The 25,099-nt window shown below is 32.4% G+C and overlaps 3 protein-coding genes across 20 annotated transcripts; 2 read left to right on the forward strand and 1 right to left on the reverse strand.

Moving 5' to 3' along the window:
- Positions 1–955: 955 nt before the first annotated feature.
- Positions 956–7,213, forward strand: LOC107918100 (uncharacterized). Of its 18 annotated transcripts, none has more exons than XM_016847612.2 (5): positions 970–1,240; positions 1,744–1,850; positions 2,194–2,294; positions 2,393–2,510; positions 6,379–7,213. In XM_016847612.2, exons 2-5 carry the CDS (start codon positions 1,797–1,799, stop codon positions 6,415–6,417), a joined length of 312 nt encoding a protein of 103 aa, XP_016703101.1. In that variant the 5' UTR covers positions 970–1,240; positions 1,744–1,796; the 3' UTR covers positions 6,418–7,213. The 18 variants fall into 18 exon arrangements, 8 of the variants coding, with proteins under 8 accessions (XP_040939032.1, XP_016703101.1, XP_016703103.1 ...); XM_016847614.2 differs by having other exon boundaries at positions 972–1,240; positions 2,396–2,510; XR_005906344.1 differs by having other exon boundaries at positions 975–1,240; positions 2,393–2,520.
- A 1,677-nt stretch (positions 7,214–8,890) lies between these two features.
- LOC107918099 (anthranilate synthase beta subunit 2, chloroplastic) lies at positions 8,891–16,232 on the forward strand. Its single transcript, XM_016847608.2, has 8 exons — positions 8,891–9,182; positions 9,262–9,425; positions 10,389–10,459; positions 10,605–10,642; positions 10,740–10,850; positions 11,032–11,131; positions 13,526–13,661; positions 15,940–16,232. The coding sequence occupies exons 1-8, from the start codon at positions 9,068–9,070 to the stop codon at positions 16,045–16,047; spliced, it is 843 nt and encodes a 280-aa protein (XP_016703097.1). The 5' UTR covers positions 8,891–9,067; the 3' UTR covers positions 16,048–16,232.
- Positions 16,233–16,432: 200 nt separating this feature from the next.
- On the reverse strand, positions 16,433–19,836 carry LOC107918098 (receptor protein kinase TMK1). The gene is made up of 2 exons (XM_016847607.2): positions 17,298–19,836; positions 16,433–17,141 (listed from the first exon to the last, which is right to left on the reverse strand). Exons 1-2 carry the CDS (start codon positions 19,564–19,566, stop codon positions 16,618–16,620), a joined length of 2,793 nt encoding a protein of 930 aa, XP_016703096.1. The 5' UTR covers positions 19,567–19,836; the 3' UTR covers positions 16,433–16,617.
- Positions 19,837–25,099: the final 5,263 nt, after the last annotated feature.

Below are 25,099 nucleotides of genomic sequence, written 5' to 3' on the forward strand. Positions count from 1 at the left end.
TGTTTTTTTCCTATAAAATTAAACAGTTAATATTTAAAAATGAATATTACAAAAAATGTATATAAAAAAAAAGTCTATGTGAGGTAGTTTATACACTGCATTTGACGCACCAATATTTGTTGCATTATTATTGCGAGTTTAAGAAAAATATAATAAATTACCATAAACACAAATCATTAAGGAAAATCTTAACGTAGAATCTCGAAGAAAAATTTAAGAATTTCCTACAAAGATAGATTTTTAGCAGAATTTATATTCTGAACAATGATTGATAGCGCAATGATATAAACATATAATGGACAATCATGCTCCAGAATTTCGTTAATCTAATAATTAAATAATCAAATGAGTGGATGACGTTAAGAAAAATATATTTATTATAAAGGAGTTGTATGAATTATATAAAAAATATAGTCCTACAACATTATTTTTTATGTAATTTGATTTTGTAAATTTGATCAATAAATTAAAATAAACGTATAATAGATTTTTTGCATTTGTTGTCAGACTAAATTTTTCGTTTTAAAAAAATGAAATGAAAGTAAAGAAAGAAATTATCATTATCAGAATTATTATTTTATTTTACATCCTTATATTTTCAATCATTTTAATTTATAATTTATTTATTTATTTTATCTAATTATTTAATATTTTAATTTTAATTTTCATCACTTTTAAAATTTTATTTTATTTTCTCAATTGTTTTTCAAAATTAATGATTTTTTATTATAAATTAGATCAATCCTAATTTAATTAGTAAATATATATTTTTTGAAATTGTATTAATATATATTTTTTTGAAGGAATACTGAGTTGTATTTATTTATGTATAATTAAAAAAACATTATGATCTAAGAACCAAACACAGGCCATGCTCCAAAACTAGAGTTAGGGCTTTCTAGTAAACAAAGTTTAAAAAAACGTTACCTAAAGTAAAACTGAAAAATATTGCCTAAGATAAGAAAAAAGAAAAACCCAGTAAAACTGAAAAATATTGCCTAAGATAAGAAAAAAGAAAAACCCAGCCTTATGAGTTGTCGACTTCTAGATAGTTCTTTGGAAAAATATCTGCATCCCAAACGACTAGCTCTTGGAGAAACAAACAGTCATAGAAATCTAAAAAAAAATTCTCCTACTCTCTCATTTGCTCGAGATGGTGTTGACTTAGTGGTGGCCTTCATCTCCATCCCCTATCAATTTCCGAATCGGTGAGATCTTGAGTAACACACTCATGAACAGAGTATGCATTCACCCTCATTTTTTAGCCCTTCAGATGCCAGATTATGTGCTGTTCTTTTTGCATGCTGGAATTTGCATCCATAATAATTCGCCTTCTGCTCTTGAATATCATCAATATAAAGGCCGATTATCGATTTATCTTCTTTTTTTTTGTGTTCCCTTTTTTTATAACTGTCAGAAAGTCGCCTTCGAAAATAACATATTTTTATCCCCAGTTCTTTTCCCACCATAACCGCCTGCAAACATGCTAAGGCTTCTGCTGCAAATCCTGAAGAAATGTTGTCATGGATGACCAATTTTGAAACCAATACATCACCTTTAAAGTTCTTAACTATTACCCCTGAACAAGATATATTTTTCCCCTTATATCGAAATTGATTTTGAGGAACTTACTTTCCGGCGCCTTCTATGAATCTGAATCTAAGCATTTGGCATGGTGTTTTCTTTCCATATCTTGTAATTCCTGAAAATACTGTATTACAAACTGCGCTGTTTCTGTTCCAGATCTCTTATGACCTCCGTGTACCCATTGATTCCTATTCGCCCAGATAGCCCAAATGGCGCAGACAAAGATGCAGCATTCCTTCTCTTTACTGTGCAACAATACCCAGGTAAACCACTCCATAAAGTCCATATGCGATAATTCGAGTGACCATACATAATTTAATTTTTTCCACATTTCCTTCGCAGCAGCACAGTTGCGAAATATATGTTCCCTAGTTTCCAGCCCTTGCTTACATCTTGGGCAGATGGCGTTATTTATTAATCTTTTGATTCTTAAATTTACCAGGGTAGGGAGGTAGTTGAGAATGGTATTCCAAGCTGTAATACGTACCTTTGAGGGGAGATTACAATTCCACAGTTTCTTGTAACATTTTGTAATTACAGGCAAACTGTAACCATTACTGTTGTAATCATTGCCTTTTAATAATAGTTTGTAACCACTGCGCACAGTATATTGGCCTGATGCTTCTCCCCTCCATATCAAAAGATCATTATGTGAACGCTGGGCCAAAGGGATTTGCAAAATCTTTGGAACATCAACTTTCGCAAAGGTACTCCAAATCAGCTCTGTTTTCCATGCTCTGGTATTACTGTCAATAAAATCTGCAACCATTGTAATGTTCTGCATTCTGTCCTTTTTGTTAATCAGTAGACCTGGCACATTTGGGACCCAAACATCTTCTTCTATACGAATGTCATGTCTATTCCCCACCCTCCAGCACAATCCCAATAGTAAGAGGCCCTTTGCTGCCCATATGCTTTTCCAGGTATAGAAAGGTAAATTACCTAAACCTAATTTTAAAAAATCAGTATTCGAATAATATTTAGCTTTTAACATTCTAGCCAAAAGGGAATTGGGATCGTCAATTAATCTCCAGCCTTGTTTTGTGAGAAGGGCCAAATTAAATTTTGCTAAATTGCGGAACTCTTTTAACTCGCATAATTTGCTCTATGAACACCAGTGAATACCTCGTTTCCCATAACCTTTCTGCCGCCAAAAGTTTGCAATGATTTGTTCCATTTCTTCACATATTGATTTCGGCAAAAGAAAACATGCCATTGTGTACGTGGGAATTGCCTGTAAAACAGCTTTGATGAACTCTTCTTTTCCACCTTGCGATAATAATCTTGTGCTCCAACTGTCTATCTTTAACTTTAAGCGATCCTTCAAATGTTGGAATGCCAAACGCTTCTTCCTTCCCACCATATTCGGTAGGACTAGGTATTTCTCAAAATTGTTTAACCTTTTAACTTCTAGCTGATTCGATATGGTAGACCAGACATTTTCAGTAGTATTTAAGCTAAAATACACAGTTGACTTACTATAGTTAATAAATTGTCCAGAATAGATTTCGTATTCCTTGAGCACTTTTTCAAACGTTGCAGTACCTTTGTCGGTCGCTTCTCCAAATAAAACACAATCATAAGCAAAAAGGAGATGGGAAATTTAAGATCCCCTTCTACTTGCCTTAATCCCTTTCAATACTCCTTCCTCTGTTGCAAGCCTTAAAAGTGTTGACAGCCCTTTCACTGCATATAAGAAATAGAAAGGGACTTAAAGGGTCCTCTTTCCTTAGGCCTCTTCCTAGAGTAAAAACCATTCCTGACACACCATTTAAAACCACCGAATACGATACTATGCTAATACAATGCATTATGCGCTCCATCCACCTCACATCAAAACCCATTGTGAACATTTTTTCTAAAAACTCCCATTCCACCCAATCATATGCTTTACTCATATCAATCTTAAGTGCCATAAGACCTTTTTTCCCCACCCTTTTATTTCTCATAGTGTGAAGAATTTCGTAGGCGAGAAGTACGTTGTCAGAAATTAGTCTTCCCAGAACAAACGCACTTTGAGTAGAGTCAATACAAAGATCAATAACTTTTTGAAGTCTATTTGCGATAGATTTTGATATGATTTTATAAACACCAAGCATAGACTAATAGGTCTAAAATTGGTGGGATTTCTTGGGTGAGACATTTTTGGAAGTAACACTATATTCGTATGATTCAACAGTTTTAAGGATTTACCTTTATTAAGTACTTCCAAGCAAAAATTGCTGACTTCCCTCCCCACTATGTGCCAGTATTTTTGAAAGAAAATTGCTGGGAAACCGTCTGGTCCGGAGGCTTTTGTTGGCCCGATACTGTTGATTGCTTCGACGACTTCTTCCTCTTTGTATTCCTCTATTAGTAGTTGATTTATGTCTGCTCCAATACACCTTTCAACCCTCGAAAGAAAACAGTTTGTATCGCCAACTCCACTTGATTAGAATAATCCCATGAAATAATCTCTTATGATGCTTTCCATATCTGTATCCTCTGTTTTTAGATCTCCTTCCGTCTTTTCCAGTCCCCGAATCTTGTTTATCCTATGTCCTTGAGTTGCTTTGCTGTGGGAAAAAGCCGTATTTTTATCCCATTGACGCAACCAATTTGCTCTAGCCCTTTGTTCCCAATACGATTCTTCCTTCTCCATCTCCCAATTCAATTCCAATTTTACATTTATCATCTCAGCTAAATTATCATCATCCCTATTCATACCTTCTAATTCAGCCAATCTTTTCCGTAAAGCCTTCGATCTTTTATCATGCTCTCCTTTGATCATCTTCCCCCATCTTTGTAGATTAACTCGAAGATATTCTAATTTTTCCAGCACTTCTCCTGACTTTTCAGTCCACCATTTCTTGATGACATTTTCACAAGACGGTTCTAGTATCCACCAAGATTCAAATTTAAACCTCTTCTTTCCAGCTGGATATTCGTTGAGCTCTGTTTGTATAAAAAGTAGACAGTGGTCAGAAAAAGAGTGAGGAAGATGGGTAATCGAGAAATCGTGAAACAGGTTTAACCATTCACTATTCGCCACACTCCTATCAAGTCTTTCTCTAACATTTGTGCTCTCAAAATTTCCCTTTCCCAAGTAAAATTTTTCCTTTTGAAACCCATATCAACCAATTCACAGTCTGTCAGAGCTTTCCTAAATTCCTCCATTTGTCGTCCATCTCTTCCTGCTCCCCCTTTTTTCTCATGAGCGTACATTATTTTGTTAAAATCACCCCCTACACACTACGAAAAAGTACATGTGCCTCGTAATCTTCGAAGGAGATTCTAAGATTCTTGTCTATTTGCTTGTCGTGGGTTCCCATAAAACCCAGTAAATCTCTATTTAATTGAGTCATCGTCTTCATGAACCTCAACGTCAATATGATTAGTTGAGTAACTACGAACTTGAATTAGAAAATTCCCATTCCAAGCCAAGCTTAGACCTCCCCGTGAACCAGAAGCTGAAACATCCAGCCTATTATGGAACCCACAGCGCTTTCGATCACGTTCTATTCTGTTGTGGTCCAACTTTGTCTCCATTAAGAAGACCATTTAGGGTTTATAAAGCTTCAACATGTGGTGAAGCCTCCTGATAGCCCGGGGATTCCCCAATCCCCAGACATTCCAGTATAAGAGTTTCATTGTTTCCGGTCGGCTTGCCATTTGGCAGCCGCCGATATAATTTGTGAAGGGTCACTAACATCTGTTGAAGTAAAGCATGAAAGCTCAGTTGTTGCAAAATCTGCCGAACATATGCTGTCAAATTTTGCCCTTTTTGTTTTAACATCATCCGAAAGGTATGCTTCAATATTATCTAATTTCTCCTCATTAAATTTTCGCTTCCCCATTATCGTCCCAGCCATGTTTGTATCAAAAGATTCTTTACTAGAAAAGTGCCTCCAGCTATTTTTCTTTTGACTCAATTGTTGGGCCTCAATCAGTTCAATTTGCCTGTTTGATTCAGAATTTTCGTTTGACCTATTCCCCTCACGACAGTGATCCATACTAGAGTTTTCTTCCACTTCTCTCGACATATTATGAGGATAAGAACTTGTTTCATTTTCCCTAAATTTTTGCCGCAAAATCCCTATATCCCTAAGATTAGATAACTTCTTTAAACCAACTTCTTTCGCCGTTCGATGCATCTATTGCACAGAATCTATTAAAACATCATCAACTTTACCCGCTACCTCCTCACCGATGTAGTAACATTGTTTTATTATTTTCTTCTGCAACGAACCAAGCAGTAAGCTCTTCCTCCCTAATGCTGACGATTCTGCCTTAAGTGCTACTGAGTAAGGAAGTTCATCCTCCGCCTTACCGCGATCCCCCTCCAATAACATTAGACAATCTTTAATCCCGTGACCCATGTGACCACATCCAAAGCAAAATGTTGGGAGACACTCATATTTGAAAGGAAGCCAGACTTTTTCTTGGCCATTTAGAGAGACAAAAATCCCTTTTCTAAGCGGTTTTTGAACATCTAGATAACTCTAATACGACAAATCACCTTTGATCTCAGAATGAATAATTCCACCAAACGTGGACCCCACAACATGCATCAGATCCTTTCTATCACACTCCGGTAGGCATGGGCCGACCTTTAGCCAAAACGGAGAAGAAACCAGACGAATCTTGTTCCGCTCAACTGATTTTTTTAAACGATCAAAAATAATTAATTGCTTGCGAAAAAACCATGGCCGCCCGTTCATGATCTGCTCCAAGTCTTCCTCATCGTCGAATATTATCTTGAATAGATTTTGACTTGCAATCATAATCTCGAACTTCTTTTTGGTTTTCCAGATACTTCTCACTTGTGCTCTCAGGCTATCCGGGTTGTAATTTTTCCTCTTCCAAACAGAACAAATCAGTGTTGGCTTTTCAGACGGATCTACAACAGAGCTTTTTACTGATAAATGGATCAACTCTTCTTCAAGAAAGGCTATCTCCTTCCTGTCGTCCTTTGCCCCCAAGTCACTCCTCAACACCTTCCTGTTGTCCATAACCCCGAAAGTCACCACTTCTCTTCTTTTCGACCCCAGAAAACACTATTTCTTCAGGAGACCCAAGAGAGCACTCTTGACCTAAGCGGTGGCTAGCTGTATTAATATATATTTTATAGTGAATTAAAAATATATACATAAAATTATGCACACCACACAGGATATTAGAAACTAGTATTATTATTCTGAAAAAAAAACGAGAAACTAATATTATTGAAGTGCTAGAATAGCCTAAGTCCATATGATAGTAGATGGGCAGAGGCCAAGACAAGAGGTTTTAAACCCACTTCCCTAAATATCAAAATAAAATTCTGTACTGGATCTAAAGCAGAAGTGGTAAAGGTCACCTTTCACTTAAGCCTCAGTCATTAGTGTGTAGATCTCTTTTACCTATCGATTCCCCATTAATAAAAGTTACAACAAAAGGAGGTAAAAGAAAACCATTTAATCGCAACAAAAAAAAAAAGAGCACAAGCTCCCTGAGTTGCATACTATTCATGTGAGGTTTGGCCTCACCAACCTCAACATCAGACCGGATTTCAAACGTTGCATAGTCAAGACAGTGTATTTGATTTTGCATTGATTTTATCTGACGCATACGGTTTCATTAATAAATTGATGTAATTATTATTTTACATAGATTTATCTCATTTCACTTAATTTTAGTCACATCATTCCTTTGCTATCTATAAATATTTTTTATATTATTTTTTTCAAAAATATTAATAAAATTGAAACAATATAGATAGATGTACAATTACAGAACAAAAAAAAAATGTAACTCATTTACTCCTTAGTCAAGGATTGATTTCCAGACTTGTGAGGCGAAATTGATTAAAATATCAATAACATATAATTTGACCATTCAATTTGTCGAATTATATTTAGTTTGTCTCTATAAATTTCTTGATTTAGTTGGTCCCTAAACTTATATATTCTGTCAATTAAGTTAATATTTTCACATTAACATTATTTGTGTTAATGTAACACTATTAATCAATCCGACACATAATAGCCTTTAAAAATATCACATGACAAACTTAAATTAAAATTTTTAATTCATTTATATTTGACACATAGCATTCTAAGAGACTAATATATGGTATCAACGGATTGACTAATAGTATTACGTCAACACAAATTAACGGTGTTAATACAGATATATCAACCTGATTGATGGATCACAAATTCAGTAACCAATTTGGTCAAAAATATTTTAGAAACTAACTAAGAGTCCGTTTGTTTACATGTAATAGGTTTTGTGGAAGATTTTTCTACATTTTTCCTGTGTTTGTTTCACAAAAAATAGTTTGGTCAGCAGAAAATGACTTACAGGTCAAAGTAAAATAACTTACCCTTTTGAAAAGCATAAGTCATTTTCCGGAAAGAGCTTATCTATAGATAATTTTATTTTTATATAAAAATTAACTTAAATTAAGCTTAATATTATTATATTGATAATAAATTTTATTTTTATTTTTAAAAATATTTAAAATATTACATTTTTCAATATTATTAAGCATACATATTTAATTATTTATATTTAGTCATATAATAAATTATTAATATAATAAATATAATTTATTATTTTAATAAATTATTTAATATTTCAATTTTATTTTAATAATAAATTTTAAAAATAATAATTTTAAATAATATTATTAACATATTATTGAAAATATTTAATATCAATATTTTAATAATAAATATTTATTACAATTATAAATATATTAATAATAAATGTTTTGTAATATAAAGGTTAAAATATGTCATAAGTCTATATACACTTCACAGATTTATAATTTAGTCCTTGTACTTTTATTTTCAAAAATTTAGTTTCTTTTCTTTTCAAATTTGAAAATCAAGTTCAATTGTTGATATCGTTAATTTTTTTGTCAATTTTGTTGATGTCACATTTTTAAATAAAAAATACCCACTTAGTAGTCATGTAATTAAAAATAAAGTTGTAATGAATCTGAATTTAATATAATATGTTTAATATATGCAAATACAATGTAAAATATAAAATTATAGATAAAAATAAATTCAATTAAACAATGAAAAATAAGAAATCTACCAAACTAACAGAAAATATTTTACACAGATTTATTCAAACACCAGAAAATATTTATTTTTTCAGAAAAATAAATTATTTTTCAGAAATTATTTTCTGAAAGTAATTTTCAACAGATCCTAAATACAAATCAACAAATTTAAAACCAAATTATATATTATCCAAGTAAACACATTTAAAATTCAAAATAAACATCTAAATAAATTAGAAAGAAACAAAAACGTGTACGTTACACGCGGTTCATTTAGGCCCTAGTTGCAATTTGCGACGTCTTTGATCACACCTATTTAAGAGGAGAAATAAAACGCAGGAGCAGATTCTCTTTGGAAGACTGAAACAACTGTGCACTACTCTACTCTACTCAACTCAACTCAACTCAGCGCCATCTTTGCTCTATTTTCTCACCACAAGAAAAATGGCAGCTAATATTATAACCCAATCATCTCTGCTTCAGCCAAAACCTGCTCTTTCTGCTAAAACCCTTCAAATCCCATCTCTGCATCGCTTATCCGGCCTCCCTCCTCCATCAAGTTTCTCTCTTTCTCTCTCTTTTTTTGGATCTTTTGTTGGTGTAAAAACTATCAAATGATTTATTCGTTGGTTTTACAGGGGTTGGCTTTTTTCTGGAAAAGAAAACGGGGATTGTTGGAAAAGCTCCATTAAAATCGGCTGTATCGGACTCAACCTCGTCAGTTTTGGAGAACAAGAAAAACAGCAAGAATCCCATTGTCGTCATTGACAATTACGACAGTTTCACTTACAATCTTTGCCAGGTTTAATTAATTGATTTTTAAATTTTTTTTTATCATTTTATTTGGTCAATCTGTTGCTTTCTTTCAGTTTTGTTTATGGTTTAAGACTTAATTCTGAATTGATGTTTGGTTGCTTACAAATCTGTTGGAAAACAATAGAAAACAGAATAACTGGACATGATTATTGTACTTGCATGTGATATATCTTGATTGATAGGGAAGACTTGATAATTTAATTGAAGTTAAGAAACCCGATTAAACCCAGTATAATAGGAAGAAAATGTCGTGCTTAGATTTTTTCCTTCTGATAAGAAATCAGGTAAGATACATGCATACATTCATATGTATGCATGTATGTATATGGTCTAGAGAAAATTTATTGTTTTTGCTATAATTCTCTAGTTCTTTCTTTACGAGGGAAGGATTCAGATTTCAATTGAGGTGCGTAATCATAAATGTAACATTTTTATGGCTATGATTGTCAAATGAAAGCAAATGTGAAGAAATATGATATATAAAAAGTGATTCCTGCTGAATAATCGTATGGTGGGAGGAGTCCAATAGCATCTTTGATACCAGTGGTTACTCGGTTTGATGATATTGACCTATGAAAGTTAATACCAGGGGACAATTTTTTATATTTATGGTACAGAAAATTCTTTGATCAGAGATTATTACCATGCGATCAAAAGCGATTTATCTCCCGACAAGAATAACTGCTGAGAAACTGTCCATTAGGGAATACAGTGACATCTGGCACTGAATGTAGAGAATCGACTTCATTTGGCTCTTATCTTTCTCCTTTTAAGCAGCAGACAAGGCAGATTTGATTGTCGCCTTAATTAAAGATTTTTCTGGCACCAAATGCTTTATTCTTCTTTATTCTAAAGTTTTATTTTTTGTATGATTAATCTCTTACTACTTTCCGAGTTGTATTCTTGAATACGAGCAGAATATCCTCTCAATTTACCTGTAATTTTGTAGTATATTGGAGAGCTTGGATGTTACTTCGAGGTTTTTCGAAATGACGAATTAACTGTAGAAGACTTAAAAATGTAAGAATTAACTTTTGACAAGAGCGGAATTGTTTATTAATTTAGCTGTGTTACATGATAATCTCTCAGGTGGTTAAAGGTTATTTTATTAACAAATCTCTAAAGATTTGGTTCAATAAATGACAACTTTTTCTTTATATTGTAGGAAAAACCCTAGGGGAGTGCTTATCTCTCCTGGTCCAGGTAATAGTTTGCTATATAACATTTTAAACTATAAACAAATGAAGCATAAGAATCTGTCATATTTAAGCATGTTATACACTTTATATCCTTTTTATAGGAACACCCCAAGATTCCGGAATATCACTGCAGACTGTTTTGGAACTTGGACCTACTGTACCTTTGTTTGGTGTTTGTATGGGTTTGCAGTGCATTGGTGAGGCTTTTGGAGGTGAGTGTTCTAGGATGCGATAAGTTATTTTTATTCCCTCTTTTTTTTACATTATGTCAATGTTTATTTTAAGAAAGCTAGATTGGAGATTAATTCATATTTGTAAATGTTTATCTCGGAACCTCAGCTGCTTGCTGGTGGGATTTTAAAATAATCTGTTTGACTTCATTGCAAAATGCAGGAAAGATAGTGCGTTCTCCCTATGGTGTTATGCATGGCAAAAGTTCCCCTGTATATTATGACGAAAAGGGGGAAGACGGTTTGTTATCTGGATTGTCAAAGTATATATTACTTCTTCATACATGATTTCCGTTTTAAAATTTTTCGCGTGCTTAATTTATGTGCCATCTTTGGTCAAACTATCAATTTGTTCAATTTTCTTTTTCTTTATATCTCTTCTACCTTTTTTAGGATCAATATTCCTTAACAGCATTTCTCTCATAATAAATTTCAACCTTGAGGAAATTTTATGTGATCTATAGGCAAAATAGTAGACAAGGCATCAAAATCATTCTCAAAGGAAAAAGAAGCAGGAGGAAGAGATAAAAGGCTTAAGAGTTCGATGGGTAGGATAGTCTGGACAAATAAAATCCATGTATATTCTAGTTTTAACTTCAAAGAGTTTCAAATTCCACTATTTCTTCCAGTACCTCTCTAATAACGTACTCTTAGGATTTGAAAGATTCAACTATATTTGTTATTATCTTTTAGGGGAGTCATGTCATACGCCTTCGTCTAAGACATGGTTTTTGATCTTTTTTTTACCCTTTTGCTCAAATGAACATATTCTTGGATCTTCATATAGCTCCAACTATTTACTTTTTTTCCTTTGAAACAATGTCAACTCGTGCTCACCAAAGCCAACTAAATGGCTTTCTTAATTACCAGCCAATCATCGGTTCATGTCTACTAGTTCAAAGTGGTGAGGTTCATGTTCAAATACATCACGATATGCATAGTATCCAAAATCACAATGCTCCCAATTTAGTTGATAATATTCCTGATTTAGTTCTTCTCTGCCATAACTCATAAGAGCTCACCATCACAACATTCTCATTGGAAAACTTCACCTTTGTCCCTTCATTTGTTAGCATTTTTTTTATCATCATCGATCTAAGATTGCTGCTCAACAAACCATCAATTTTGCAGGGGTCTAATGATCTTAGGATTTGAAAGATTCAAATATATTTGTTATTATCTTTTATCCTAGCTTTGAATTGTTGTTTTATCTTATCTTTATTCTAAATGTAATCGTTTAGAATTTTTCCCAAGATTGTTGCTCAAGATTGTTGTTTTCCCATCAGTACTTAGGATTTTTCTTGTCATCATTGATCCAAGATTGTTGCTCAACCAACCAGTAATCTTGCGCTTAGGATTTGAAAGATTCAAATATATTTGTTATCATCTTTTATCCTAGTTTTGAATTATTGTTTTATCTATCTTTATTTTAAATGTCTTCGTTTGTCTTTACCTCTTGTGGAGTCATTTCATAAGCCTCCCTTTACTTCTATATGAGATAAACAATCTTGACTCCTTGACAAAGCAGTTTAGAGCCTCTAAGCTTTTGTTTCATCAATGTTTTAGATCTCTGGTTCAACTGTTTAGGACTCAAAAAGGTCAATAGAGCTCTTTACATAGCAAGTTAGACATGTTGTTCATGCAATACCGCATGCTGCACATAACATGCATAGTTAAATAATATGTACTTATTGTTTTCCTATATTTTTTGTGGCCATTGAAATAACCAGAGATATAAAAGAAATCTGATCTTCATTAAAACCTCATATTAGCAAAAGGAATGTGTGAAAGGTAAGGAACAGCATTTATTTATTACTAAATTTTATGTTTGTCATGAAAATCATCATGCTGCTTCCTGGCCGTGGTCTAGCATTATAGGTATGAGATTGGCAAGGCAAGGCAAGGGGTATCTGGGAGTGGGGAGTCAATAAAGCTACGGACAAAGAAGGCCAATCATTAAAGTTCATAATAGGAGTATAAATGAGACACTAGTACTCGCAAGCTATTTGAGTTTGACTCGAAAAAATTTTGAGCTCGATTTGGTAATTTTCGAGCCGAGCTCGAGCTAATCGAGCTGAATTCGAGCTTAGTAATACTTGACTCGAACAGCTCGCGAGCCTTATCGAACTTTTCATATTTTTATATTATTAAATTATGTTATTGCCCTTAGTATATATTATTAACCCTAAGCTTAATTATTGAGTCAAGCTCAAGTTCGAGCTTGAGTACAAAAATTGGTAAACAAGCTTAATCGAGCTCGAGCTCGAGCTCAAGTGGCTCGATTATATCTCGGGCTTAAAAATAGATGTTCGATCTAGCTCGAGCCTAGTTTTGAGCTTTGAATTTCAAATTGAGCTCAAGCTCAGCTTGACAGTATTTGGGATTGCCTCGGCTTGATTACACCTCTAATTGAGCATTTTGCACTGCTCATATTAAGAAAATAATCATCACAAATAGCTCCTCATTGCGGCCCTTAGTGCCCATATGAATGCAATGCATTGATCAAAACCTACCTTTTCTTTTATGTTATTTTCCTTTTTTGCTAGACACTTGTGAAGCATCTGTCAAATTACTTTATAAGTTAAAACAATTCCCAATTTCTTTTCATTAATTACACCATGTTATTCTCAGTTCTTACTATTATTGCACCTTTCCAGCCCTTTCAATGCTGGCAGATATCATAGCCTCGTGATTGAAAAGGACAGTTTCCCTGAGGAAGCACTTGAGGTTACTGCTTGGACAGAAGATGGACTGATAATGGCTGCTAGGCACAAAGTTTATAAGCATCTGCAGGTAAGATTGCCTTCTCTTTTACTTGTAAAAAGTTAGCACTATGATTTGCTGAATTAGAAGGTCTGCCTTCCATCAATTTGGTTACTAAACAGGTTGGCTGGTCAGAATTTATTTGCTGCAATAGAACCGATTTCTTCATTTAAATTAGTTGCAGTAATAACTGCAAAAAATTACTGTGATTATACTGTAACTACCCTGTGTCTAGAATAATTGGAGTATGTTATTGGTCTGATTATGAATTTTATTCTTCTACTTTATGAAAACTGAAAAGTTAAAGTCTCTTTATTTTAATTTGTCAATTTTTGGTCCTCATACTTCTATGAAAACTAAAAAAGTTAGTCTAATTAGATAATACTACTTAACCTTGCCATTAACTTCCTAACAGAAAACTCAAAAATTTATATGTGAAGAATTAGTTAAATCAGCATTTCAACGATTTATGTGCTACAAATTAACAAAAATCAGCAATTTAAGTTCTGGTGTTTACTTACAACTGGACTAACATTTTAGTCTTTGTGAAGTACAAGAATCAAATTCTGACAAATTTAAGTAGAGGGACTAACTTCTCGGTTTTCATAAAGTAGAGGAATGGTATTCAGAATTAGACCTATATTATTCTGTATGATAACCTAGGTATAAATTCCCAATTTGCTCTCATTCTTCAAATTTTTTTTTTTTTGAAGTATCCGTGTTCGAAAGACATGAATATGGGAATGTAGGAAAAACTTAGAAATATGTAACCATAACCCTGTTAAATACATATCCGTATCTGGCATTCATTTCTGAGTTGGAGTAACAGCCTGTGAGCATAATTTATCTTGGAGAATCATAGTATTGGAACTATGTAATTGATTTAAGAATGCTTGAATCAGAGTCTTGAATTCTTATCGTTTCTTCAATGTGTTCTAATCTTCTGTTTTTTTTTTTTTTTTAAAGTTTATCAAATGATATTTGATACCAAACATTTTTGTCTTTGGTATTGAATTTTTAATGATGTCATGTTGTGCATGTTGAGCATTTGCACCTTTTAAATTTTACGAGAACTATTAGCACTAAAATGCTAAATTAGCTACCTGTTTAATGTTCAGAAATCAAATTAATTTCCGTTTTTTAGGCTTCTCTTCCTTTTATTTCTCTCAAATTCTCTTCCTTCTCTCTTTGTCTTCAGCGTCCTCTCATAACAATGTCACCACCCTTTTCCTTTTCTGTTCGGGACAGTTATATTCCTCTCCAATAAAGGCCCTTTTTTTCATCAGTTCCATACATATCCTCTTTGGTATTGTGCCTTGGTGAAGCCCTAAAAGGTGGCAACATATACCAGGTCTTCATGCCTGTCACAAGTTTCTGTATTTATCCAAAAGTTCATGTAGTGAAGGCTAGTTCTCATCTTTTTAGTGTCCTCTGTTCCAACAAAACCCGAAAAATTATCTTTAATGCCATAATGGGAATGATCTTTACAATTTCAGTGTCTTAAAATTAACACCATCAACACCCGTGTTTGCAGCGTACATGGAAACTAGCATAACTATTTTTACATCTTCAACCCCCCATCACTACTAGGATTTTTGTTGCCTACCTAGCATCGTTTTCACAAGACAGCCAATAATGTTGTTTACAATTATATCTTCACATCTTCCACCAACATTCCAAATGTTATTGCCAATATCATGTGCATTTCATCGTCCAATTTTAGCATATGCTGGTGTCATTCTATTTTGAATGCCATATTACCATCTAAAAAGGCACTGGGAAAACAAACACTTTTAAATGCGTTCAAGCCACCCAAAAGATGCCATCAAGAATCTATAAATTGATTAAATTTACGATTTAGTGTATTCTTGTATCAACACCACCTTATGAAAGAAGAAACTCCATACAAACTTGGCCCTTTGTGGCTGTGGTAAAACTCCAACAGGCTTCCTTGGATATGATACTTTTATACTATGTTGTTCCGACTCTTCATTTTGATTGGAGTATCCTTATTTGACACGTGTATCAAACACCTAATTGGACATGGATATGGGGGTATGATTCTCTAAATATATGAAAAAAGGAAAAATTAAGTACACCCGTGTCATATCAATATCCGATACTCACCCTTGGATCCAAGTAGCATAGCTTTTAATTTATGTCTTCCCTGATTGTTATGGTTTTTTGCTGCTTACCATGTCTTTTGAATCTTTAAGATGGCTGTTTTTATCAGATATTTTGATTATTTTTTATTCTTCTACGTTCTTTGCTAATTAACTTTGATGTACAAATTGATTGAAACCTGTAGGGTGTTCAATTCCATCCAGAGAGCATCATAACCTCTGAAGGAAAAACAATTGTTCGGAATTTCATCAAACTAATCGAGAGAAAGGAGGTGGCAGGATCCAAGAATTAGAGGTCTTCTTCTGCATATAGAAATTCTCGAGTTGTGAATGTCGCATATCAGCATGGCAACATAACCTGGAATCCTTTCTCCATTTCCTTTTCTTTCAGTCATGTAAGCGTAGAACTTGAAACTCGGTGGCTTCATATTCATGTTTTGAAAAATTTTCAGAATGCATCTCCTTTTCTTTGTGGAAATCATCTTCCAGATGTCTATGCTTTTGGACTATCATTTATGTTTCTTGCAGTTCTTTTTTTTTAGGAAAAAATAAAATAGAAGAAAAGAAAATCTTAGTCAGCCACTTCTTATCGATCTTAGTATTATATGAATAACTAGCTATTTGCTCCAACTAACAATCATTTACTTACACCTGAAATAAAGTATTGAAAATTAAATATAATAATTAAACCATTTCTTATCCATTTTGAGTTAATTTAAGATCTGCCATTTTTCTGAATTCATTTTGAAAACTTAAACAAATCAGAAAACTTAGAAACTGTTTCAGACTACAGAGATATAGCAAAAGAGAGCAAATCTTACAACTAGAAATGAACAAATCCAAAAATCAGAAATTGTGCTCTTTTATCGAGCGTCAGCTGATGTAAACGAATCTGCAAACCCGGAAGGCAGGCCTGTTATACTGGTCTGTGTAGTGCCTGTACTATCTAGCAATGATGAAGAGTCATCCAAATTGCTATTCTCAAATACTTGCCATTTTTTCATTGCTTGTGGTAATGTCAGTTCAAGGTTGACCCCATATATGTCGGCCGAATTGGGAGTTTCTGGTTTCCATAGCTCGGCTAGTGATGACAACACATTGACCACATGACTCATATCCGGCCTCTGGTAGGGCTCCCTTGCACAGCAGTGGCAAGCTAGTTCAGACACTGTTCTAATACTGGTAAATTTTCCATCATCGAGATGAATGGTTTTGTCGATGACCTTCCGGAATGTGTCCTTGTTTATGTACTTCCGACGAAACCATGTCACAAGGTGCAAACTCTCCTCAGGCTGTGTTTCATCTAGCGCCTTACGGCCTGAGATCAACTCCATGAGGATCACACCAAAACTAAATACATCCACCTTCGTGGTCACGCGTCCGGTAACTGTCAAAGTGTGAGCAATGTCAGTTCTAATGCTTTGGTTTCGTAAATTTGAAGCCTCGATGGAAGCAAAACAAACTAACAGAATATTGAAAAAAAAAAAAAGGCAATGTGCAGGCGTTCGCCATCACAAAATGAAAGAAAAACGAAACAAGTTACCTGCATACTCCGGTGCCATATACCCAAACGTTCCTGCAAGTCTTGTTTCAACTGACTGTTTACCATCAGCTGGAGCTAGACGAACCAAGCCGAAATCTGCAACTTTGGCACGCATATCATCTCCAAGAAGAATATTTGATGGCTTAAGGTCTCGATGAATGAAACTCTGTTGTGCCAGTCCGTGTAGATACTCAACACCTCGAGCCACATCAAGGGCAATTGTAAGTCGTTGAGTCCATTCAAGTGGTTTCAACCCTTCATCCTTCCAGTTGAATAGGTGCCTACTAAGGGTCCCTTGAGGCATGTATTCATAAACCAGAAGCCTCTCATTTCCATCCAAGCAATACCCAAGATTTGCAACCAAATGGCGATGACGAACCTTACTAAAAACCGCAATCTCTGACTTAAACTCGGCCAAACCCTTGGCACTTACAACACCAGATTCCATCCTTTTCACGGCAATCTTTGTCCCATCATGCAATTCCCCTTTGTAAACTATTCCAAAACCACCTCTTCCCAATACGTTTTCATCACTGAAATTACTTGTAACGTTCTTCAAAACTTGAATTGAGATCGCCATGCAACCAGACTCAACCATGTGAACATCAGTAGGTCCACTGCTTGCCTTGCTGAAAGTTTCACTTGGACCAGTGATACTTGATCTGGAAACAGTTATCTTAACTCCTTGGTCACTGGAATGATGACGATGAACGCGTACAGCAGTCAGACTTTGTACCTTACTAGTATACTTTCGTGTTCCGGCACACAAACAGATAACCGAACCAAGAAGACTCAAGCCACCAACAACACCAATTATAGAACCCAAAACTGTACCTTTATTGGATTTCTTTTCACCATTTCCAGTAGAAGTGCCGGCACTCTCTCCACCAGGGGACCTGGCTTCTGGTGTAGGGGCCTTATCTTTTCCGATATCATGGTTTCCAGCAGTAACTACATCGACATTATCCCTAAAAGATGGTATTTTCCCATAGAGCCGATTGTTCGAAACATCTAATCGAGCGAGATTTGGCAATGAAGCGAGCTCCATAGGAATGACGCCGGTAAGATTATTATCTGAAAGATCCAATGTTTTTAATGAAGTAAGCATCGAAAAGTTGCTAGAGATCGTACCGGTAAGCCCCTTTCTTGCGAAAAGAAGGGAAACAATGTTTCCTTGAGCACATACAATGCCAAGCCAATTATCACAAGGATCGTTCCCTTTCCATTCATCAGCAAAATTATGTGGATAGTTAACAGATTGGAGGATCGATAACAATATATTAACACGGTGATCGCAGGCAACATTGGGATCATCCAAGCAAAATCTATTACTACCAGCATTCATATCAACGATCACATTATCAGCAAATTGAGGGGTTGACCCTTGAAGTTCATTATTAGTCAAATTCACAATATAAAGCGACTTTAAATTAACCAAAGACAAAGGAACAATACCAGTGAAGTGATTATCTCTTAAACTCAAGTTCCTCAACTGAGTTAACACTGAAAAATCAGGTAAAGGACCTGAAAACTTGTTCTCATGTAACCATACCTCTGTCAAAGAAGACATGTTTTGAATCACTTCAATTGTGCCATTCAAACTTTGCCCATTTACCCATAAAGACTGAATCATTGAACCAGAGAACTCAGCAGGCAATTCTCCTTCAAGTTTGTTTAAAGCCAAATGAAGTTCAGTCAAGGATGGGAAAGTTTCAGGGTCAAAAAAACCTGGGAATTTGCCTTTGATATTAGCATTGTTGGCTGAGAAAGTTTTCAAAGAAGTTGCTTCCTTTAAGCTCACTAGGATCTCCCATGGTTCAAAAGGGTTGTTGTCAAGGTGAATCGAAGTCAATGATGTTAAACCGGTGAAGAAATCTGAAGGGAAAGATGAGAAATTGTTGTTGTGGAAGTTAGCTTCTTGCAACTGGATTAAACCAGCAAGGCTTGGGATTGGACCATTGATTTGGTTGTTCATTACTTCAAAGATGGTGAGCTGAGTCAGGTTCTTGAGCTCAGGAGGAAGGGTTCCACCAATATTGTTGCTCGGTATTTGGATCCTAGTGACCCTATTCTCTTGACATTCCACTTTAGCCCACTGACAAGGGTCAGGGTCAGACCAGTCAAGTGAAGATGGGATCTTTAAGCTTTTTTTAAGCTTTTCCATGGCTGACAAGTCCGGGCTAGGTTGAGAACAGACCTTCAAAGTGAAGAAGCAAATGACTGAAAGAAAACGTAAAACAAGACAACCGAGAGAATGGGGTTTCTTCATTGTAGTTATCCTTTGTTTTTCGTGAGAAAAAAGAGAGAGAAAGTGAGGGGGATTTGGAAGGAATGTTGCCAGCTTTATGCTACTATTGAGATAAATGGTTTTCTTCCAGGGTTTACGGTGGCATTGATGATGATATAGGATAGGATCAACTAAATTCGAAAGGATAGACGTAAGAAGAAAGAAAAGAGAAGGGTGATTGAGAGAGTGAAACGGCGGGGAATGAGGAAAATGACAAAAGGTTCGATACTTTCTTTCTTTCTTTTTTTGAATTAGTTGTTATTTAATTTCATATTTTCGCATCAATATTAGCAGTTTTTGTGCTGATTGTTAATAATTAATACAGTTAATAAATTGGGGTAATGTGAAATTGAAGCAATATATGTGATAAAATATAAGTTGGGGGTATAAATTAGGTAAAAAAAAGGTTCAAGTGTCATTTAAGTATTTTTGTATAAGTTTAGGGGTAAATTACATATTAACCCATAATAAAATAATCAAGCTTTTTTGAAGTTTGGGGAAACTATACCTAAAGTTACTAAATTATTAGTAAGTTTAAGTTTAAGTCACTCAACTTTAAAAAGTTACAAAATAATCACTGAATTATTCAAAAATTTTCATTTAAGTTACTAAGTAGTTAAAAACATTGTTATATATAGCCTTCATTATTCGCACGATCTGTTCAAATTAAAAGCTTTTTTTCCCTTTTTCTTTTACAGATTAATTTTTCTTCATAAAACAATTTTAAAAGTTACAAATTTGTTAATCAAAATCTAAAAAAAAAATTCTTCAATTTTCAGCATTGGCTATTATTCTTCTATTAATTAATGGGAATAAATCCATCCTACCGCTTTTCAAACTTTTTATTAAAAAATAATAATTTCACAACTTAAATAAACTTTTAAATAATTTAATAATTATTTTATAAATTTACTAATGATTTTACTCCTAAAATTTATACTTTTTTACTAGACTTGAAAATTCTGAACTTTAATTAACATTTGGAAGTAAAAGTGAAAAAGTGTTGCTTTTGTTCCAAGCCTGTGATTGGTTCCTGAGAAAGGGAAAGCAAATTAGTTTGCACATGCAAATGGTCCTACCTTAACTACCATAAAAGGTGAAAATCCCCCTCTGTGCTCTCCTTTTCTCAAAAGGATCTCCTATTGGACAAAATAAAATTGCTCTTATTTTAGACAAAAATTGAAAGCATATTTTCTTTTAGGTGATTGCATCTTAGAGGTCTTCTAGGACGTAATTAAATTAGTCTGCTAATAAATTTAATCATTACACTAATAAAAATAATTAAATAAGGTCAAATTAAAATAGAGTTAATATTTATTATTTAAAAATATTATTTTTAATTTTTTATAAATTATATACATTAAATTTTATCACATAAACGGAAGTATTTTATATTAAAAATCATATTTATAAAATTATTCAACAAATGATTATTGGTGGAATAGTAAAATATTTCTATTTGATCTTGCTAGTCTTATATTTTATTCCCAAATCATGTTTTTCATGTTTTATTTGAAATATTATATAAAAGTATTAAAAGATAAAAATACAATTATAATAAAACTTAACTTACAAATTGGTGCCTAAATTATACCATTTTTCCTATTTTAATACATATTTTTTTAATTAAAAATGATATTTAAACTATTATTTTCTCCAAATTAGTACTTTTGTTAATCCAATTATGATTCAAACACGTTAAAAGTTGTAGTTTAAAAAGATAGCCAACTAAAAATCTCCATGTCTAAAAAAAAGAAGGGAAAAAAAGTATTGTTTTCTCTTTTTATGAATGTATATATATATTTTTTTTTCTTTGTTCTTTTATCTCCCATTGTGAGATCGTTGTAAAAATGTGAGTACTTTAGGCTTTATGGTTTTGACCAAGGTTTTTTAGAATTGGTCTAGTGGTTGAAGCACTCAGGCCATCAGTTTTCAATTCAATCAAATGAATTATTTAAAAAATTAATAAAATAAATAAAAATAATGAAAATTGGTTCAATCGGTTCAACTGACTCAGCCGCTCTATCTAGTTTGATTCCCTAACTGGTTCTCGGTCCAATTGGTCCTACATGCTAGTTTGATCCAGTTTTGAAAGCATTGATTTTGATCAATGAAAAAAAAATTCGATCTTATTAGGTTGAGCAAACAGGCGGTGCAATTTGAAAATAGAATTAATCATCAACATCTCCACTTCGGAGGGTGAATTTTGAGCATTGTTAGCATTGCGAAACATCGTAAAGGAAGAAGAAAGAAAATGAAAATGAAAACAAAAACAATTTTTTTTAAAAAAGGTATTTTTTAAAAGTATTTGATGTGGCAATCTATTATGGATTGAAACTTTTTTTAATGGATACAAAGTTTTAGTATAAAATGAGTAACGAAAAAATAGTTTAAATATAACTTGTGATTAAAAAAGAAAGTTTAGGTACTAACTCAGGTAAAAGAGTATAGTTTAGGTACTAATTTGTAAGTTAAACCTTCTTTTTTAAATAGACTTGACTAACAGTTGGGCTAATAGAGATACCAACTTGGGAAAAAAATTAGTTTAACATTTAGAAACCAAAATGAGAAAAATAGTATAGCTTAAGTATCAAGTCGTGGGTTAAACTATTATAATAGTACTAATTTTAAGGACATTTTAATAATTTCACAATTAAATTTATATCAATTCAATTCATAATACCAACTTCATCAATCATTTTATATATATTGTATAAATATAAAATTGGTTCAAAATTTATGCATAGTAGTGCAATTACATCTAAGTTCAATAACCATCCTTTAAATCCACACAAAAAATTAATATCTGTTAAAATATTAATAATATCTAAGGTTTTCTTAATAGGTTAACCCTTAAATTATACTCAATTTTCATAGCAATTTTTAAACTTTTTTTTAAATAGAGCTCTAAATTATTTATTTTATTTTATTTTACTCAAAAGATATATATATATATATATATATATGCATGCAATTCAATAAGAACATGTAACATTTCTCAATCTTATCAATGACTTTTTTTTATTAATGAAAATTAATATTTCAAATATCATTTTTTTAAAATTTAGAAATTAAGGTATAAAACCAATTATAAAACATTTGTTTAGAAATTAAGGTATTGCTTAGAATTGTTTTTCCTATATTCACTTTTTTTTTAAAAAGTTAAAACTCAAATTGTAAATAAATTTTTAAGGGAAAGACACAGAAAATTTGTGTAAACAAAAAAGCTTAAAAAGGATAATTAAATTAAAGTGTTAGTTTTTATGATTAGAAAAAGTAAGAGTTTAGTTGCAATTAGAGGAAACATTATGATTGAAATGTCAAATTTCAATTTGAATCTTGACTAAGCTTCAATCATGATGTTTACAATTTATTAGATTTAGGTAGGCCTTAAATCTGCTGTTACATTATTATATCTAATTAGATAAATGGAATGGTTGGTTGGTTGGATTTAAAACTCTCCAATTAAAGTTTAGGTAAAAACACAAAAATCTAATTCTAGTATTCAACATTTTTATTTTTTATCTAAAATAATTTTATTACCAATATTAATTTTTAAAAACAACTATTGAACAATTATGCATGTATATATACATATTTTAGAACTTGATTATTTTGTGAATTTTATATTTATTATTTTAAGTTTCTTTTTGTCCACTCACATTATATATGTATATTAGATTATCTGATACTCACAATATCGATATATATATATATATATATATTATGAGAAATTATACGTAACATCCTCTTGAAATATCAAATGAATTTTTTTATTAATATCTTAAAATTACATGCTCAAACTTTGATATTGTAGTTTTTTTTTAAAGATTTTACATAAACTATTAAGATATAAATATCTTTATAAAAATATTATTTATTTGCTAAAAATGATATTTTAGTCATTTTTCAACTAAATTGGTGCCTAATTAACTTATGACACCAACTCGACCAAAAATTTTAATTATTTATATATTATATAAATAAACGTACATGTACATATATATATATGGGTAGTCACAAATATATTATTATATATATTCAAACTTTAAAAAAAATTCTTTAAAGATATTTGAATTTGTATAATAAAATAAGTCTTAAAACTCAATTATTTTTCCACAAAATTAGTTCATGATTAATAGAATCACTTTTAAAAACTTTAAACTCAATTTGTAGTACTAAACTTTTTTTTTTTAAAAAATGAAGCATAAATACATAACCTTTTCCTTAATTATTTTTTTCCCTAGAAAATATGAATCTCTCGATTAATATTACTTTTTTTTTTTGGTGTGATCAAATATTCCCAATTCCATTTTATTGTATATAGAAATTAATCCTTTTATTTACTTAGATAATCCATTTTATTCATAAATTAAGGAGAATGTAATAAAATTTTCTACTAATTTGACTGTTAAAATTAATTAGCAATTTGCAGTTATCGTGATTTGATTTATTAAATTCACATTATTGCCATTTATATAAATTAGATATTTATTTAGTAGTTGGAAAATGAAGTAATTTGTTTATGTATGGTCACATGTGCTCATTTACTTTTGTTTTAATACTACATGTTTAATTAATGAGAAATCATAGACGAGTAAATTGCAGTTTTAATCATCTATCTTTAGTTAAATTTTATTTTGGTCACTTTTCATAACTATATTTTGATCATTGAAGTTTTTTTTTTTTTGGGGGGGCTAGAAAGGTAAAACTTGTATTTCATATAAGAAAAGTTTATACAAACAGACATTTGTAATCTCTCATAGACAACATCCTTACGCAGACCGGCATGCAACAAGATTTTAGAATACCTTACATGAAATAATATATTCCTTATTTCTTAATCCTTCTCCTTCTATCCTAATATAAGAAAAAAAAAATCCTAATTCCACTTCTCTCAAATTTTAATCCCATGCATGCTTTAAACCAGATGCATCTACTTCACTCACAACTCAAGATCACTTTTCTCGACTTCATTACATAGAGGGCAAATTGGAGAGCTTTTAACCTTTTCTTTTCCAAAGAGGTAGGCAGTAGTAGACGAGAACAAGTCCAAAAAAAGAAGGCCTTAATTTTACTAGGTACCTTTAGAGACCATATCTCTTCCTATACATTCATATCGAATCTATTTGCATCATATCCATAACAACTCTCCTTTAATGCAAAGTACCTTGATTTCACAGTGTACTCTCTATTCTTACAATCTGGCCACATTAGCACCTAAAGCTAATAGGAATATCCAATGTTGCCTCCTTAGCCTTTTTATTAGTCATCTCTCAATACGTTCACATTTTATTATTAAAAGTACTTGATTGATAAATTTTTCAACTTTAAAAACTCCATTAGAGGTAAATCTTTTTTGATTTTTTGCTTAGAGTCTTTTTAGCCATTAAGCTTTAAAATATAACTATAAATACAAACCGAGTGTTGAATTTGTAAGATACCTCAGTGTTGAATTTGTAAGATACCTCTTTTTGAGATTTGAAAACTCAATAACGAAGCTTTTACAACAAAA

Source organism: Gossypium hirsutum, chromosome A12 (genome assembly GCF_007990345.1).
Source record: "Gossypium hirsutum isolate 1008001.06 chromosome A12, Gossypium_hirsutum_v2.1, whole genome shotgun sequence".
Taxonomy (NCBI): domain Eukaryota; kingdom Viridiplantae; phylum Streptophyta; class Magnoliopsida; order Malvales; family Malvaceae; genus Gossypium; species Gossypium hirsutum.

Coding starts and splice junctions, on each gene's coding strand:
- LOC107918100 (XM_016847610.2), top strand. CDS start 1,030: ATGAGTTGTCGACTTCTAGATAGTTCTTTGGAAAAATATCTGCATCCC. Junction 1,209..1,743: donor CCCTATCAATTTCCGAATCG/GTGAGATCTTGA, acceptor TTTCTGTTCCAG/ATCTCTTATGACCTCCGTGT. Junction 2,295..2,395: donor GAACATCAACTTTCGCAAAG/GTACTCCAAATC, acceptor GTTAATCAGTAG/ACCTGGCACATTTGGGACCC.
- LOC107918099 (XM_016847608.2), top strand. CDS start 9,068: ATGGCAGCTAATATTATAACCCAATCATCTCTGCTTCAGCCAAAACCT. Junction 10,643..10,739: donor GCTTATCTCTCCTGGTCCAG/GTAATAGTTTGC, acceptor TCCTTTTTATAG/GAACACCCCAAGATTCCGGA. Junction 13,662..15,939: donor AAGTTTATAAGCATCTGCAG/GTAAGATTGCCT, acceptor TGAAACCTGTAG/GGTGTTCAATTCCATCCAGA.
- LOC107918098 (XM_016847607.2), bottom strand. CDS start 19,566: ATGAAGAAACCCCATTCTCTCGGTTGTCTTGTTTTACGTTTTCTTTCA. Junction 17,142..17,297: donor TATGGCACCGGAGTATGCAG/GTAACTTGTTTC, acceptor ACACTTTGACAG/TTACCGGACGCGTGACCACG.